Source organism: Artibeus jamaicensis, unplaced genomic scaffold (assembly GCF_021234435.1).
Source record: "Artibeus jamaicensis isolate MK-2021 breed Jamaican fruit bat unplaced genomic scaffold, CSHL_Jam_final contig_718, whole genome shotgun sequence".
NCBI lineage: Eukaryota > Metazoa > Chordata > Mammalia > Chiroptera > Phyllostomidae > Artibeus > Artibeus jamaicensis.
The window spans coordinates 6,159,223-6,177,500 of record NW_026521936.1 but is presented as its reverse complement, the minus strand read 5'-3'; the positions used below and the strand labels follow the sequence as shown (position 1 = coordinate 6,177,500).

The 18,278-nt window shown below is 57.9% G+C and overlaps 1 protein-coding gene across 1 annotated transcript in view; it reads left to right on the top strand.

Moving 5' to 3' along the window:
• The window catches only part of PTPRN2 (protein tyrosine phosphatase receptor type N2), a 383,390-nt gene extending 377,050 nt beyond the window's left edge, over positions 1 to 6,340 (top strand). The window contains exons 22-23 of the mRNA XM_037131929.2: positions 4,389 to 4,462; positions 5,864 to 6,340. Of these exons, the coding sequence (XP_036987824.2) occupies positions 4,389 to 4,462; positions 5,864 to 5,935 (146 nt within the window). The 3' untranslated portion in view covers positions 5,936 to 6,340. The remainder of the gene's footprint in view (positions 1 to 4,388; positions 4,463 to 5,863) is intronic.
• Positions 6,341 to 18,278: the final 11,938 nt, after the last annotated feature.

Sequence of the window (18,278 nt, the reverse complement as noted above, 5' to 3'; positions counted from 1 at the left end):
TTTTAATCTTCGGTAATGTAATTATGATGTGCCTTGGTATGTTCCTTCTTGGGTCCAACTTCTTTGGGACTCTCTGAGCTTCCGGATTTCTTGGAAGTCTATTTCCTTTGCCAGATTGGGGAAGTTCTCCTTTATTATTTGTTCAAATAAGTTTTCCACTGGTGGCTGTGCCTTTCCCCCTTCTGGTACCCCTATAATTCGGATGTTGGAGCGTTTAAAGATGTCCTGGAGGTTCCTAAGACTCTCCACATTTCTCTGAATTCTTGCTTCTTGACTCTTTTCTGTTTGGCCATTATTTGCTTTCTTCTGGTCCACTCCATTGGTTTGAGTCCCAGTTTCCTTTTCATCCCTATTCGTTTCCTGTGCAGTTCCATTCATTTCAATTAGTTTCGCCTTCATATGTTTGTCTAATTTGTGGCTATAATCAACCAGTTCTGTGAGGATCCTGATTACCAGTGTTTTAAACTGCATTTGAGAGTTTTGCTATTTCTTCATCGCTTAGATTTATAGGCTCTGGGGCTTTGAGATCTTCTTGAGCCATTTTTGGTCTGTTTGCGCCCGTTAAGTCTGAGGAGCGGAGCTTTGGACTCCCAGGTCACTGGGTCGTGATGCTGCATGTGGGGGCGTGGTCAGAGCGGGGAAATGGCAGCCCCCTCTGCTGTTTCTCGCAGCTGGGTGAGGAGCAGAGGCTTAGGTGGTTCACCTGGGCCAGGCCACTCAGAGTCGCTGGATTATGACGCTGTATGTGGAGGCGGGGTCGGAGCAGGGAAATGGCAGCGCCCTCCGCCTCCACTTGCCACGGGGACCAGCTGGGTTCCGGTCCAATCGCCCACTCCCTCGCTTGTCTATCCGCGCACAAATGCTCGACCACAGTCAACCCACAGCCCTCCTCCCTCGCTGTTTCCCCGCGGTCGCTCACTTGGTCGCTTGCTCCGTCGCTCACTAGGTCCAACCCTGCGCATGGATTCTGCGCCGCCTGAGTCCATCTGACTGAGTTTTCCTGTGCTACCCCGCTCTGCCAGCTGCTGGTTTCGCCCCTTACCGGTCAGGCTGAAGAATTTGTTGTTAACAGACTTCCGAAAAGTTCAATTTTCTGTGTTCTGGCTGTGTTTTCTGTTGCTAATATTTAGTTGTCTCTAAACTTGGTTGTGTGAGGAAGCACGGTGTCTCCAGCTATGCCTCCATCTTGGCGGAAGAAGCCTGTGATCTCTCCTCATTTTTTTGAATCCTTGTTTCTTCATTCTGTTCCAGTTGGATATTTATTTCTTCCTTTTGTTCCAAATTGCTGCTTCGAGTTCTGGTTTCCTTCCTGTCACTGTTGTTTCCCTGAATGTTTTGCTTTATTTCACTTTGGGTATCCTTCATTTGTTCTTTTATTTTGCAACCAAGTGCAATCAGTTCTGTGGGCATTTTGATGACCAAAATTTTGAATTCTCCATCACAGAGGTTAGCTGTCTCCTCATCGCTTACCCCTCTTTCTGGAGTTTTGCTCTGTTCTTCCATTTGGGCCCTATTTCTCTGTCTTGGCACACCAGTCTGATTGGTCTGGTTGACTGTTTCTTTAAGTCCTTTGTTGTTGGAGTTCCATGCAGTTTGATTTTCTGGCATTTCTGGTTGTTTATTGGTTTTAGATTGGTTGTTATCCTCCTTTTGGTTGTGCAAGGAAGTGAAAGGTTTCTGCTTATGCCTCCATCTTGGCTGGAAATTAATTCCATGGGTTTTTTAAAATATTTTATTTATTTACTTTTAGAGAGGGGGAAGGGGGCGGAGAAAGAGGGAGAGACATATCAGTGTGTGGTTGCCTCTCACATGCCCCCTACTAGGGACTAGGCCTGCAACCCAGGCATGTGCTCTGACTGGGAATCGAACCAGCGACCCTTTGGTTCATAGGCCTCTGAGCCACACCAGCCAGGGCCTGAGCTGTACATTTTCAAGGCACCAATTTGATTTCTTCTACTGTTCACTTTGGGTCTGGGGCCAAAGTTCCGAGGAATGATCCCCACATTCTTTGGTATTTTATTATTTTTTAATATTTATTATTTCAATCTCTTTAATTTTTTAAGCCATTCTTTATATATATAATTTATTTTTTTATCTTTTAGAGGGGAAGGGAAGGTGAGAAAGAGAGAAATATCAATGTGTGGTTGCTTCTCGTGAGTCCCCCACTGGGAACTGGCCTGCAACCCAGGCATGTGCCCTGACTGGGAATCGAACCAGGAATCAATCTGGCAGCCGGCAGCTCAGGGGCGGAACTGTCCACTTGGCAGGAAGCACAGGCCTCCGTGGAACCATGGCTCGCTCTGTGTCAGCGTCAATGTCTGCAAGGCAAACTGGTCCAGGCTGGTCCAGGCCGCACTGTCCCGGGTGGTGGGCCCGAGTGCCCGTGGCTGTGGGCGCACACCAGGAGGCCGATTCCCACGCCACGGCGCTCAGGGGGCCGGGGTCCCGTGGAGCTCCATTCGCCTTTTCTGTTTGGTAGTGGCTTGTCCATTTCTGACTTTTTAAAAAGACTTTATTTATTTACTTTTAGAGAGTGGAAGGGAGGGAGAGAGGGAGGGAGAGAAACGTCAGTGTGTGGTTGCCTCTTATACACCACCCCACTGGGGACCTGGCCCAAAACCCAGGCCTGTGTCCTGACTGGGAATTGAACCGGTGACCCTTTGGTTCGCAGGCCGGCACTCAATCCACTGAGCCACACCAGCTGGGGCTGTTTCTGACCGTTTTAAATTCTGACCGTTTTAAATTCACACACTCCTGCCCTGGCGGGGTGGCTCAGTTGATTGGAGCATCGTCCCAAAGGTTGCCAGTTTGATCCCTGGTCAGGGCACCTACAAAAATCAAGCAATATCTTCCCATCAAGAAATGAAACAAATCCTCTCTCTCACCACCCTCTTCCTCTCTCTCTAAAATCAACAAACATGGCCTCAGATGAGGGTTTAAAAAAATTAAAAATAAATTTACAGACTCCCTTTAAAACAAAATTATACTCCCTGTGGCCTGCTAACACCAGCGGAGGACCCGGTGCAGAAGCTTTGGGCCGCACCCGCCTGCTGGCAGCAGGAGTCCCCGCTGAGCTCCCCGGGGTGTCCTAGGGGGGCCTCCTCTCCTTCCTGGTGTCCAGTGGGCGGGCTCACGGTGGCCCCACCCCCACGGCCTGCGTCCCCTGGCGTCCCCTCACGACAGGCCCAGTGCTATCCTTGCAGACTTGGGGGACACACGCACCCGTCGTCCCCACCCAGGGACCGGGACGTAGGGACTGGGAGGTCAGGGGCTCAGGTAGGCCCCCCACTGGGTTCAGCTCAGGTGCTGGTCACCTGGCCTGCCCTCCCCTTAGGCAGAGGCACTGGTGGGTTTGCAGGTACTTCTCCCAGGACCCCCATCCCTTCCTGCCTTTGTGTCCACGGCAGCAGCTCAGAAAACAGCACCAGCGACTCAGTTCCACTCAAGCCCTTGAACTGGGGGCTTGAAGATCATGTGATCATAGCAACTTCAAGCTCATTCTCCTGAGTCTGTGTCTAAGGGGGTGAGTGGGCCTCCCCCTGGGGACTCCCCCCATGTCCTGAAGAACTTGCCCCTGTGCCCAGTCTGGCTGGGTTCCCGTGAGTGGCCACCTGCTCCGCGTGGCCAGACATGGGCTGTTCAGCCCGGGCTGGGGAGAGTTTTGCCGCCTCTCCTCACGATGGTGACAGGGGCCGCGTCTCGTGTGAAATGTGCCTGGGGCTGAGTAAGGGGTCCGAGCCTGCTGCTGCATGTCTCCTGCTGCTGAGCGCCGCCAGGCCCTCACGCCCCGCCCCCCCCCCCCCCCCGCCCCGCGCCCCCGTGTGCGGCCAGCCTGGGCTCCCTGCAGATTTAGCAAAAGGACGCGCAAAAGGCTGAGCTGGTGTGCGACGAGGCTGAAGCTCCCCGCTCCGCCGGTGCTGCTTCCACGAAAGCCGAGCCCGCACAGGGCAGCCCCTGGGCAACACCCGTGGCCGTGAAGGTGCCCGGGCGTGGGCCCTCCGGGGCATTCGGAGCTTCAAAGGCAGAGAACGCTACGTTTCAAAGCAATCTAATCAATACGACTGGTCCAATTTTTCATTTCTCTAAGTTGGAAAAGAAAACCCAATGTAATCAAAGCCCGTATGGTACTTACTGTGACTTAAATATAAATGCCTGCCCGCACAAATTTACTCCCCGGTGGTGGTGGCGGGCTTCCGGTAGGTTTCGACGCAGGCTCTGGATTCCCGGCCACCGCAGTCCCCGCCCATGTCTCTGCGGGGACGCTGGGGCGCAGCTGCCTGCCAGCCCTGAACACAGCCATGGCCTCTCCGCCCAGAGAGGCCCAGGCACAGGGGCGGCAGCCGTGCGGGTGGCCTCGGTCCGAGCTCAGCCCCATTTGTGTGTTGCAGGCGCTAAAGAGATCGACATCGCTGCCACCCTGGAGCACCTGAGGGACCAGAGGCCCGGCATGGTCCAGACAAAGGTACTGCCCGGACCCCCGGGACCCCTGGGGCTGTTGCCTTGGGAGTGGGGGGAGGGCAGCATGACTCTGTCCCACCCACACACAGCCTGGCCCCTTCCTGGGAAGGTCCCCGCAACCCCAACGTGTCAACGTAAGGGAAGAGTCGGGGGAGCTCACCTGCCCGGAGCTCCCCGCCCCCCAGATTCGGGGGGGGGAGCCCAGGTTTCTATGGAAGGAGGTCACTGCTAACCCCAGCCCCCTTGCCGGAGAACATTCTGGAGTCCACCCAATCTCCAGTATTCCCAGCTCCCACACCCAGAGCTCTGCTGTGTGGCCGTCTGGACAGGCCGTCGGAATGCCCCCAGCGTGTCCCGGGTCCCTGTGCACCCCTCGTAGCTCATGGGCACACTCCCTGGACAGGCCGAGTTGGCATCGTCTGGAGTAAGGCAAGACCACCGATGGCCGTGGCTGAACTAGAACTACAAATGGGGAGATAATGACCATAGGGGGAACACGTGTGTCCCCAGCAGCCCCCACACACCTGCTCCTCATGGCGCCCCAGGCCCCAGACGCCGAGTCCTCCCAAGCTCGGCCAGCTGGCCCTCGGTGGCACTGCTGCTGGCCGTGCAGAAACCTCGTCTTCAGCGGACATCCTTGCAAAATGGCCGCTTGGACTCGAAGACTTTGTACAAAAGGTGCCCCATGGCACCCGGCCGCCGGACTGCCCCTGCGTGCCGCTCGGGGCCTGCCGGTGCCAGTCCTGTGTTCCCCCGGGAAGTGGGGGCGGGTCCCTGCCCCCCCTTCTCTCTGTCCAGTGGTGAGAGTGCAGACAAACAGCAGAACGCGGGGCCAGAGCTGGAAGGGAGGGGCAGCGCAGGCCCCACACTCTTTCTGCCACAAATGAGGAGCAACAGCCCCGCGAGGCCTGGCCGAGAGACCATTTCCTAAAACACCTGAGTCCGGTCCTCGGACAGGGTCAGCCTGTGCAGGGCGGGGACCAGCCAGCCTCCCCCCTCTTCCCGGCCCTCGAGCGCCCGCCCCGCCTGCTCCTGCCTCCCACACAGGGGGGGGCTCCTCCCTCCCTGCCCCCAGCAGGTGCCTCACCTGTGCCCTGCGGGTGCTCAGGGCACCTCATGCGGTCCATGGGGAATGACGTTGAATTCTAAGACACACATGTTTCCTAAAAAATAATGTCCAAGTGCCCTTCAGACCCTCCCGTGTCCCAGCTCACGCCGCACAGGGCAGGGACCAGGGTCGCTGGGCGGCCAGCACCATGTCGGGCCCTCCCTCACCTGCGCTTCTGCCCGGCAGCGGCTCTCTGTTGAGGGGGAGACACGGCCACTCCGGGAGCCCTGGGAGGGTCTGGTCCCCTCTGGCCCTGCCTGTCGTCCCCTCACCTCCCGCCCCCGCTTGTCCCCACAGGAGCAGTTCGAGTTTGCGCTGACGGCCGTGGCCGAGGAGGTGAACGCCATCCTCAAGGCCCTCCCGCAGTGAGCCCTGCGCCGCCCTCCTCGGGGACACGCCAGCCTCCTGTCTTGTCGCTGAGCCTGCCTCCTGCCAGGGTCCCAGACCCCCATAGTCACCACAGTTAGCAGTAAAAATGTGCATTTTCATCCAACCAAATAAGGAAAAAGAGAGGAGAGCCGACCCGTCCTGTCCGGGGGCAGCAGCCCACCTGCTTTCACTGACCTGAAAAGAACTTCATTTTCCCTAAAGCTGAACTCACACTCGGGATTGCACACCACGCTGTGTTAACGCCAAGTGGCCCTGGGGCTGGCCCTCACCTGGACCTTCCTGGGGTCGGATCGCCCTGCGGAGGGGCCCCATGGAGGCCCCCAGGCGTAGGGACACGTCTGCCATTTGTCTTTAGGAAGGGTCAGGCCAGCGGCTCTGCCCCTGCCCCACCCCCACTGATAGAGGCGTCCAGGGAGTCACTTTCCCAGCCCAGGAGACAGTGACACGTCACTCGGGCAAGGTGGTGGGGAGCCCCCACTTGGGACAGCTCTCCCCCTGTAGGAGCAAACAGCTGTGGCCCCCTGGGCGCAAACAGTGCCCCCCCACCCAGAACCGAGTGTCCCAGGGACAGGCACACGGCACACACCTTCCCCTACATGAGATCACGGCCACAGGGTGGGGGTAGGGGCGCCTTCTCGGGGGTCAGCCTCCGGTCTGACTCACCCAGACGGGAGCAGCTACAGGTGGTCAGCACTTGCCACAAGGACATGTGTCAGACAGACCCCCCCCCCCGACACACCCCTGAGACAGTCATTTCTTCACACGCGGGAGGACAGCTCTGAGGCGGCCCTGGGGTTCATTCAGGCTCCGCCCCCTTCCCGGCCGCACCCCACTCCCTTCTCTCTGAGCAGAGCTGCCACAGAGCACAAGCAGTGAGACAGTGGCCCGCTGAACAGGGAGAAAGACGCCAGAACACTGCCGTGTCTCTAACGGCCTGTCGTGTGTCCGCTGTAATATAGCCAGTTCCCCCGTTGTTCTCTTCATCTGGAACCTGAGTAACCCGTAGAAGCCAAACTCATCTGAACTCGCGACACAGGTGCAACTTGAGGTCTCGGGCACCTGAGGTCTCGGGACAGACCCTGCGGTGTGAGACCGAAACATGCGTTCCATTGTGCTGATTAAACGTCTGCTTCGCACCCGGCGCTCCTGCTCTTTATTTGGGGAAGGGGGTGCGGCAGGCTCTCCTGGGCGTCCGCCCATGTCCTGGGTGTGGGCCTTGGCGTCCGGGGGCGGGGGGCAGGGCACCACAGGGGTCCCCTTTCTCCCTCAGTCGTAGGGAGCACTGACGTCACAGCAGCGAGACTCCAGAACAAGGGCAGGGTGTGGTCACAAGGAGAAGGCGACGCATTGTAACCATTTTAGGGAGAGGAACTTCGATGTGAGAAACGTCCATCAGTTGCTCCCGGAACACACCCCAACCGGGGCTCGAACCCACAACCTTAGGTATACAGGACATCACTGCAAACTGAACTGCCTGGACGGAGCTACAGCTTAACTTTTACCAGTGGCTGTGTTTACCAGCCAGCTCCTAAAATTCCTAAAAATGTGACGGCCAGCCCTGCCCATGTGCACAAGCGGCTGCTGGCCGGTGAGCCAGGAGTGACCCCTAACTTTTCACACCTATTCACACCTGGGGGATCCCACTGTCAGAGGTGAGGGTCAATGCTGTAAACACGCCACAGTGGCATTTCCTCCCCCCCAAAGCAGGGGTCCCACCACCGGGGAGCGGAGGAAGGGAGACCTGGTCAGGCGCCTGCGGGGAAGGACAGTCAGGCTGACCCAGAACAGCAGAAAGGCCTGCAGGCTGGGACATCGTCCTGGATCGGAGCCCTCACCTCAGAAACTCCGGGGAGCAAGCACCAGTCCCGCCGCCTGGAGCGTTTGAGCAGAGGCCCCCAGAAAGTGGTTTTAAAAGTGAGGCAGCAGTACCCTGGCTGGTGCGGCTAAGGGGACTGAGCACTGGCCTGCAAAGCAGCTGAATTACAGGTTCAATTCCCAGTCACAGCACAGGCCTGGGCTGCAGGTCAGGTGGCCAGTAGGGGGTGCATAAGAGGCAACCACACACTGACATTTCTCTCCCTCTCTTTCTCCCCTTCTCCTCTCTCTAAATAAATAAATAAAATCTTAAAAAAAAAAAAAAAACTGAGGCAGAGAACCAAGCCACAAAAGGGGCAAGGGGGCGAGAATCCAGCAAAGGGGTTGTCATGGGGCACAAAAAGTTGGGAGCAGGGAAGAGGCAAGTGGCCCTGGGGACGGCCCTTTCTGCCCCCAGCCCAGCCTCTGGTGCAGTCAGCACCCCTCAGTGTCTCCCCATCTCCACTTCCATCGTCACCTGGGGTTCCCCTGTGTCCTGGTGCCTCTCTTCCTACAAGGACCCAGTCACTGGACATAAAACACCCCCCAATCCAGTGTGATGTCACCTCAGCCTCCAAATTGGGTCCCATCCTCAGGCCTGAGTGCATCTTCTGGAGCCACAGAGGGACGAACCACGGCCGTGGACTTCACCTGTGCAGCTTTGTGGGCTCCACCTTCCCCTGGCTGGGGGCGTGCGTCGGGGGGGGGGGGGTCGTGGCCACCTGGGCGAGGAGTGTGGGTGGGACAGGAAGCCCCGGATGCCCCGGCCTGTCTCTCCTCACTTAGCGGGCCCTCCGGCATATGTCCTGATTATTTCCTGCAGGAAATTTTATTTCCTGATTATTTGTTTTCACGGATATTTTTGTGTTTAAGTTTTGGGGTTGTTTGGGGGTTTTGCCTTAAGGTTTTCAACCCATGAACACTGCGCATTCCAGGCGCGTTCTCTGTGTGAGTGAGGAGGGGCCCTCCCTGCCGGCCCCCGGCGTCACCCCACCCTGGAGAGGAAGTTAAGCCCCACTGGGCCCCGGCCAGGTGGCCCCACTGGGCGCATCGTCATCCCCTACAACCCGAGGTGGTAGGTTCAGTCTCTGGTCAGGGCACATCCGGGAATCAACCAATGGCCCTGGCTGGTGTAACTCAGTGGACAGAGCACCGGCCTGCAAAGCAAACTCTCTCCAGTTTGATTCCCAGTCAGGGCACATGCCTGGGCCACACACCAGCTCACCAGTAGGGGGCGTGCAAGAGGCAACCACACACTGATGTTTCTCTCCCTCTCTCCCTCCCTTCCCTCTAAAAATAAATAAATAATCTTTTAAAAAAAGAATCAACCAACAAACACATCACTAAGTGGAACAACACATTAGTATCTCTCTCTCTCTTCCTCTCCTTCTTTAAAAATCAATAAATAGGGACTTCCGGCCAAGATGGAGGCGTAGGTGGAAACACTTTACCTCCTCGCACAACCAAATTTAAGGACAACAAAGATTTAGAAACAAAAACACAACCAGAACAGACAGAAAATTGAACTGTACCGAAGTCCGACAACAACGAACCCTCCATCCAGACCAGTAAGAGGACAGAGTCGGCGGCCAGTGGAGAGGGGTCTCGGCAGGAAGAGGCGGTAACAGGGAGGGAACGAGCAGACCCAGGGAGACTCACGAGGCAGTTGGCTGACCACCCGCAGACACACACGCGCACGCAAATAAACCAGATAAAAAATGGGCAGTGAGACAGCGCAACAAAGGGGCCCCAACGACGGGAAATAAAGCCTCAAAACACCAACTGAAAACACCTGAGGGGGGTGAGGCACAGGGAGAGGCTTCCAGCCTCACAGCAGAGTTCGTGGGGGAGACCCACAGGGTCCTAGCACGTACACAAGCCCACCCACCTGGGAATCAGCACCAGGAGGGCCCAGTTCGCTTGTGGGAAGCAGCAGAGGTGGCCGAAATCCGAGCGAGAGGAACAAGCGCCATTGTTCCCTTTCTGACCCCGCCCCCACATACAGCGTCACAACGCAGCTACGTGAGTTGCCCTGCCCTGGTGATCACCTAAGGCTCCGCCCCTCATACGTAACAGGTGAGACCTGACCAAATATGGCTCAATCAGAAGAACAAATCAAAGCCCCAGAGCCAATACTTTTAAGCCACCAACAGAAGCTAACCTATCAGATGCACAGTTCAAAACACTGGTGATCAGGATGCTCACAGACTTGGCTGATTTTGGTCACAAATTAGATGAAAAAATGAAGTCTACACTAAAGTGAAATGAAGCAAAATGCACAGGGAACCAATAGTGATGGAAAGGAAACTGGGACTCAAATCAAGGGAGTGGACCAGATGGAAGAAAGAAACAACCAAACAAAATAATGAAGAGCCCTGGCTGGTGTAGCTCAGTGGATTGAGTGCGGGTCTACAAACCAAACAACCATGGTTCGAGTCCCAGTCAGGGCACAGGGCACATGCCTGGGTTGTAGGCCAGTTCTCAGCAGGGGACACACGGGAGGCAACCGTACATCGATGTTTTTCTCCCCCTCTCCTTCCCTTCCCCTCTAAAAATAAATAAATAAAATCTTTTTAAAAAAGAAAAGAATGAAGAAATAATTCAAAAAAATGAGGAGAGGCTTAGGAACCTCCAGGACATCTTTAAATGCCCCAATATCCGAATTATAGGGGTACCAGAAGGGGAAGAGGAACAGCCACCAGTGGAAAACTTATTTGAACAAATAATAAAGGAGAATTTCCCCAATCTGGCAGAGGAAATAGACTTCCAGGAAATCCAGGAAGCTCAGAGAGTCCCAAAGAAGTTGGACCCAAGAAGGAACACACCAAGGCACATCATCATTACATTAGCCAAGATTAAAATGAAGGAGAGAATCCTAGAAGCAGCACAAGAAAAGAAGACAGTTACCTACAAAAGAGTTCCCATCAGACTGTCAGCAGATTTCTCAAAAAAGACCTTACAGGCAAGAAGGGGCTGGAAAGAGGTATTCCAAGTCATGAAATCCAAAAACCTACAACCAAGATTGTTCTATCCAACAAAACTTTCATTTAGAATGGAAGGGCAGATAAAGTGCTTCTCAGATAAGATCAAATTCAAGGAGTTCATCATCACCAAGCCCTTATTATATGAAATGTTAAAGGGACTTATCTAAGAAAAAGGAGTTAAAAAATATGAACAGTGAAAGGACAGCAAACTCAACAGTTACTGAGAACCACACCTAAAACAAAAACAAACTAAGAGGACAGCTAGATCAGGAGCAGAACCATAGAAATGAAGATCTGAAGGAGGGTTAGCAACAGGGGAGTGGGAGGAGCAGAAGTGGGGAGAAAGCATAGAGAATAAGTATAGACAGTAGGTAGAAAATAGATGGGGAGGGCAAGCGTAGTCTGGGAAATGTAGGAACTAAAGAACTTATGACACGGACATGAACTAAAGGGGGGAATAGGACAATTGTAATGGCATATTCAATAAAGTATATTAAGAAAAAAAGAAAAACCAGAAATGATAGATAGATAGATAGATAAAAAGCACCGTTGGCAGGTGGAGGGAAGTCGGCCCTCCTCAGGGGGGCCACAGGGGAACTGGGCCACCCACCTGGCCTTGCAGAGCAGACAAACCCCGGCCCCCAGCCGACCAGCCCCTCACCCGGAGAAGCCCCAGCTTCTGCCCAAGAGGACTTTGCACTGGGAGTTGGTCCCTCCCAGCTCCGTCCTATTTGCCTACAGGCCTGAGGTCCTGGGGTGGGGACAGCATCCGACCCCTGGTCTCCTCCTCTGCTGGCAGGAGCAGGACCTTTCGGGTGTGTCTCCAGGGCCCCGCAGCCCCCGTCTCCCCACCTGGGGCTGGGGGCTCCTCCCAGACTTGGACAAGCCGCTGCCCTGAGCTCCGCCAGCCTCCCTGCTGCAGGTGGGCCCAGGCCCCCCCGGGGGTGAGTCTGTGGTGGACAGGCCCTGCCCACCACGGCCCAGGCCCGAGGTTCCGACCTCCGAGGCCAGGAGGAGACCGGCCTGAGAGGACCCCCTGCCCTGACCGAGTGGGGCAAAGAGAGGGCCAGTTCGAGGCCAAAGCTCGGCCCGGCACGGGGTAGAAACGCAGCCCGACCAGACTTGGACGCCAGCAGGACAGACACTACGGCGGGCGCCGTGCGCAAGGCTGTCACGCTTTCCCGGCGACGGCAAGCGACGTCTCAGAGGGAAGGGGAGTCACCTGCAGTCTCATGCAGTCGTCCTGCATTACTGGGAGACGCCACGAGACACTGGCGCCTCGCACACCTGTCCCCAGATGTGTCGGGGACTCTTCTGGCATTTAGTTCATTGTTTCCGTCAGGTTGTCCATGGGTGACCAATGTGACCCCAGAACCTCAGGCTGTCACTCCTCCTAAGTGAATTCATCCACATGCCAGTAATCAATGCTCACGGGGGGGGGGGGGGGGGGGGGAGTGTTCACCGTTTGCATACGAAATCACTGCATTCTTCACATTTAAAAACACTCAGTTTTGAATAATAAATGATGTTAGTAAGGGTAGTTCCATCGGTGGGAGTGGCATGAGGAACCCAGTGGCATTTTAATCAGTGGTAGGAGTCTGTCCGGAGGCTGTGTGAGTCGTCCACGAGAGCCAGTCCCCCAACCCCAGTCGCTGGGCGCAGATAAAGCCCCCAAGTCCTGGAGGAGCGGCCCCCCCACCAGCCCAGGGACAGGCACTGGCCCTGTCCGCCTCTCCCCCAGGACACGGCCTCCGACTGGCTCCCACGCTGGGCTGCCCTTCGGTCAATCAGGGTGTTATTTCGTGCACAGGAACAGCAACTTCTCACAGAAAATATCTCACAGGGACACACGCACACACTGCACATATATCACATGTGTGTGCACGAACATGGGTCAACATGCGAAGAACCGTGTGTGCACACATGTACACTTATGCATGTGCATTTACAAGTCTGAACTGTGTGCACATGTGTGAGCGGACACCATGTGCATGTGAATGTGCATTGATCTGTGTGCTTGCATGAACATGTGGGTGTGTGTATACATGCATGTAATCACAGTGGTACGCGCACGTGCATGCACACACCTCCTCCAACCAGTGTGGCCACCAGCCTGGCTGCACAGAGCTCGGGTGCCCCCTACAGGCCCAGACGCTCTGAGTGTCGTGGCCGCAAAGTTGCCACGGGAAGGAAAGCGGAGAACGAAAGTTCCGGGTGTGTCCGCAGATGCCCTCTCCATGACCCACACAGAACTTGGACTTCAGACTTGGCAGTGGCTCGGGGACATGTTGCCATGTGGCTCTTTGATTACACGCTTCCTGCAGGTCCTACCCCAGCTCTGCCTCTGATGCAGAGCCTGCTCGGCCCTGGACCACGACCCCACGGCAGCCCCACCGCCAGGCTGAGAGCCAGGCCCGCAGGTCCCCCGCGGCCGCCAGAGTTGTGGTGCTGACCGTGGACATCAGCCTCGCACCCTGGGCACCCGCTGTGACTGGGACGGCGGTTCCAGGACCTTGGGGGAAAGTAACTTTATCTAGGGTCCAAAGCAAACCCACACAAGCCCTCAGCAGCTACCTCCCCTAGTGAACATGCGCCCCCCAAAAAATGGAAAGTCTGTTGTCACCTAAAACCTGTCCTGCGTTCTTCCCGCTGTGTGTCCGCCAACGTCACGGCACAGCAGTGACCCTCAAAGACCCTCCTGCCCCCCCGCACACTGGTCAGCCCGTCACCTTGATGTCTTTGTGGGGCTACTCATCCCAGCACTCGCCTGCAGCCGACAGGGACGACCAGAGCCCCCCGGGGCCGCTCCAGGGAGGAAGAACTCACACGGCTTCGCCACACACACACACACACACACACACACACGGGATCGGAAAGTCCCCTCGAACCGTTCCCGGTGGCTGCCCCGCCCCCACCCCCGAGGACGACCTCTGCTCTGGTCACAGCGCCCTGGACTCACGCTGCCACCGGAGCATCGTGTGGGAAGCACTCAGGGAGAGCGTCTCCCATCCTCCAGTTTTTGTTTTCTTTAAGATTTTACATATTTATTTTCAGACAGAGAGAAAGAGAAGGAGAAAGAGGTAGAGAAACATCAATGTGTGGTTGCCTCTAGTGCGCCCCCTACTGGGCACTTGGCCCGCCGCAACTCAAGCATGTGCCCTGACTGGGAATCGAACCAACGTCCCTTTGGTTCGCAGGCCTGTGCTCAGTCCACTGAGCCCCACCAGCCGGGGCGCAACACCCCACTTCCTCATCCACTCGCCCTCTGGCGGGTCCGGTGGGAGCCCTGCTTGTGCAGGTGTCGTGGGCACGTGGGTCACTTCACTTGGGGAGCACGGTCGCTCCCTGGTGGCTGCACCTTTCCACTGCACCTTTCCCGACACCCACCCGCGGGGTCCAGGGCCTCCGCGTCCGTGCCGGCCGGGGGCTCGTCCATCTGCTTCATTGCAGCCATTTAAGCAGATGCCGCGTGTGGGGTGAGCTCCGCTCCCCCTTGGCTGGGCCTTGAGCCTGAGCAGAGGCTGCAGACAGGCCGAGGGGCCACAGCGACCACAGACTGAGTCCCGAGGCTCCATGGTGGGGGAGAAACACCCGGAGCACAGGGTCGGCCACGTGTCCCAGCCCCAGGCACTGCCGCTGCCCACCCGCCCCCGCCCCCCCGGCTGCCCAGGCAGAGACAGGGTTTGCTGGGCACTGAAGCCAGGGTGGGACGGGGCGGGGGTGCCCAAGGTGCAGCAGCGGGGAACTGAGCTGCTTTATCAGTTAACATAGAAGCTAAAACCAAAGTAAAACGGACAGAATGTATGAGGAAACACCTGATATAAAACGATTTGGAAAATCGACACTAGGTCAGTCAGGAGCATGGTGCCTTCGGAGACCAGAGCCGGGACCTGGGGCTCAGCACGGGCACCCCGAGGTGCGGGGACGCGGAGGGAGCTGGGGTGGGCCCTGTCCTCGGAGACCGGCCCTGACCCGCTGCAGGAGGCTGGGCTCCCGCCCACAGTCCCCGGGAGTCGCCCAGCAGCGGGAGCCGCCCAACAGCGGGAGTGGACCGACGTTCTCAGGAAATAACGCACATTTCTGAACGGCCCTCGCAGGCTCTGAAAGCAAAGCCTCCTGACCTCACACCTGCAGTGAGCCGCCGAGAGGAGGAAAGGCTGGGGGCAGAGGCTGTGACCCGCAGTGGGGGTCACGCTGCAGAAGGGCGCGACCCCATCGGCAGGAGGGCCGAGGTGGGGAAGCGGCTCCGACAGGCTGAAGGCACTTGCCGGGGTTGCGTCCAGAGGGAAACGCCCTCCATCTTCAATCTGCTGCTGCACCATCCTCCGAATGACAATGGGGTTCGCGGGGTGGAGATGTGGAAGGTGCTGCCACGCACCTCGGGGGGAGAGCCAGGAGGACCACCGGCCGGCGCGGCCACGTGAACGCTCTTCCCTCTGAGGCCGCACTCCTGGAGGGATGGGGGGGGACGGGGGGGGGCGGGGGCCAGGCCTGGGATCCTTGGGGCGCCAGGCAGGACACGGCCCCCAGGAGCCCCCTTCTCAGTGGGGCCAGCAGGGCAGAAAGGCGGGGGCTCAGGAATGGAAGCGCCCCCGGGGGTCTGCAGGGCAGGGAAGGGAGTCTGTTGTCCAGTGAGACAGGGGCCTGGGGCCCCCGTCTCGCCCCCACTGGCGCAGCTGGTGTCGTGGGAAACCCTGGATCCTGGCCCTACGGTCACTGTTGGCCGCGGCTGTTCACACGTGGCACGCAGAGCACCGTGTTTACACACATACACGTGGTCAGGTACTCCCCGCCCAGACTCCTCCCAATCCTCCCGCCTTCCTCCTCCTTTGTCCCCTCCCCCTCCCCCTCCGTCGGCTCCTAGTCCACCCGGGAGTCGGGCCAAGTGGCCGGTGTCACGGGCCCGGCGCCCGCACCAGGAGGGCAGGTCGGAACCGTGCCAGCCTTTCTCCTCACTCCCCACATGCACCGTGAGGCCCCCGGAGCCACGGGCAGGAGCTGGGGTGAGGACCACCACGTGGGACCCCACGGACACCTCTCGCCACCAGCGACACTTCACCAAGGGGAACCCGGTGTGGCCCTGCCACCGACACTCGCCTGCAGCAGCCAGGGACACGTGGGACACCCGCGCCGTCATACCCCCGGCCGACAGTGTGACAAGCCACAGCGTGTGGGACTGATCACTAACGACCACCGTAACCTGAGGCCCCGGCCGGGTCTCGAGGGCAGGCTGCGCCGTCCCCTGAACAAGGCTTGGCCCCCCGCATGCACGAAGGTGGCCGGCACTGGCCACTTTCTCTTTTAGCCTGAATGGTCATCTTCACAGACGGGCCAGTGTCTTGGGTGAATTTGGTCTAGTTTCACAAGGAGAAACGATTTGGCACAAAACACTTTTGACGTCATTTTCCTACAATCCACGTGCGTGTGGAATGATCCAGAACACAACACCCCACATGCACCCCACGCTGGGATCGTCCCCTCATCACCCGGCCCCTGGTCACCCGCAGAGCCCAGCAATGTCTGTGTGGGCGGGGCCAGGCCTCGTCCGCTGTTGGGGGAACAGTGGCCAAAGACTCAGAGGAGGAGACAGCCACCTGCATTGTTGGCTTCAGTTACCGGGATTTTCCCAGCTGCAGCCAATGACGCCCCCGCAGGCATGTTGCCTGGCAGGTGCCAAGGTGAGCTCTGGGCTCTTCCGTCTGCTGGACTTAAATCCCAAGCCACGGCTGTGACCCTGGGAAGAAAAGGTGACGGAGGCCCCGCGGTGATGCAAACCCTGACCCCAAGGACGAAGCCCTGAGCTGTCCCCTCAGTGAACAGAAAGGACCCAACTTCAGAGGAACACGCGTGTTCCGGAAGGACATTCAGCCGGTTATTCCGTGAACACGCCCCTCCCCTCCGTGTCCTGGGTCTGAGAGCCTTCGTCCTGCCCCGGCCACTGCTCCATAAACACCACGTGGAGCCAGAGTGACAAACGCAATTCTCGCCTACGCCTGGGGCGGGGACGTGGCGCCTCTGAAATAGGCTCATTTTCTCCCCTTCCGTGCGGGTCCCAGCCCCCATCTCTCCGCAGGGGCTGAGAAGGCCTGCTGGGTCCACCGTCAGGGCCTCGGCCGCCACCACCATCGCGGCCACCCCCCCAGAACGCTGCTCTGTGTGCGAGAGGTTGAGGCCCAGAGCCAGCGCCTTGTGGCCACGGAGCCGCCGTGCCCGCCCGGTGTCCCTGTTCCCCCCCCTCTGGCACTGCTTTGAGGAAGACCTGGGACAGGGAGCTGGGACGGGTGTCTGTGAGGCTCACAGGGCCTCCCCAGGGGCTTCTCAGGACCAGGCTGGACAGACAGACAAACTGACGAGGCAGCCTGAGGTTTATTCCGGAACTCGGCCCTCTGTGACCCTGCTGCGTCCTCCTGCTTGGGGGGCCGCCAGGGAGAGCCCCCCGTGTCCCTACCCCTGGGTGCTGCCGGGACCCCCGCCTGCAGACAGGGGCAGGCAGGGAGCCCAGGCCCCGGACCCTCCGCCCTGTCCGGGGGGCACCGCAGGCCCACAGGAAAGGGGTCTGATGCCCGGAAAATGCCTCCTGTCCACCTCCCCCCATCCTGCCTCTGCTCTCAGGCACCACGCAGAAAACGAGCACCCCCAACGGGCGGCCAGGCCCGTGAAGACGCGGCTCCAGGACAAACGGCACACTGACCTCTGGCCGCCTGTTTGCATGAGAATCGACCCCCCCCCCCCGCCGGCCCCTGCCCCTCTGCCCCGGGCACTGGGACTTCGGAAAGGCCAGCTTCTGATTTAAAACTCTGATTTTCTTTCTTCTCTTTCTTTCTTTTCCTTAAGAAGCCAGAAGAAAGGGGGGAGGCGGCTCTCATCTGCATCACAGATCGGGCGGCTGGGAGAGAACCGCGCATCCATAATTCATGGCACGTCCCGCGGGCCGCAGCCGCGCCAGCCTAGCAACCGAGTCCTGGCAACGGCGCGGCCAATCCAGGCGGCCCCGCGCGGGCGGGGCAGCGGCTCCGGCCACATCTGCACCGGCTTTTTGTGAACGGTGACAGGGGAGGGATGGGGACGCGGGGAAGACACGGGGACCACAGGCGACAACTCTGGGCCACGTAAACCTTCGCTAAAATCCGGGGAGGGACCGGGTGTTGCCGGCGCAACAGGCTGCCTGCTCGGGCATCTGCCGCTGCAATGCGCCAGGTTCTAAGTGTGAAAAGGCATTTTCTCTCACTCGCAGTATTTTTTATAAAAATAAGGTGACCTTCCCCGGCTGATGTAGCTCAGTGGATTGAGTGCCGGCCTGCAAACCAAAGGGTCCTCAGTTTGATTCCCAGTCAGGGCACATGTCTGGGTTGTGGACGGGTCCCCAGTAGGGGGCGCACAAGAGGCAACCACGCATGGATGTTTCTCTCCCCCCTTCCCTTCCTCTCTAAAAATAGTCTTTTTTAAAAAATAAAATAAAATATTTAGAAAAACATAGTGTAACT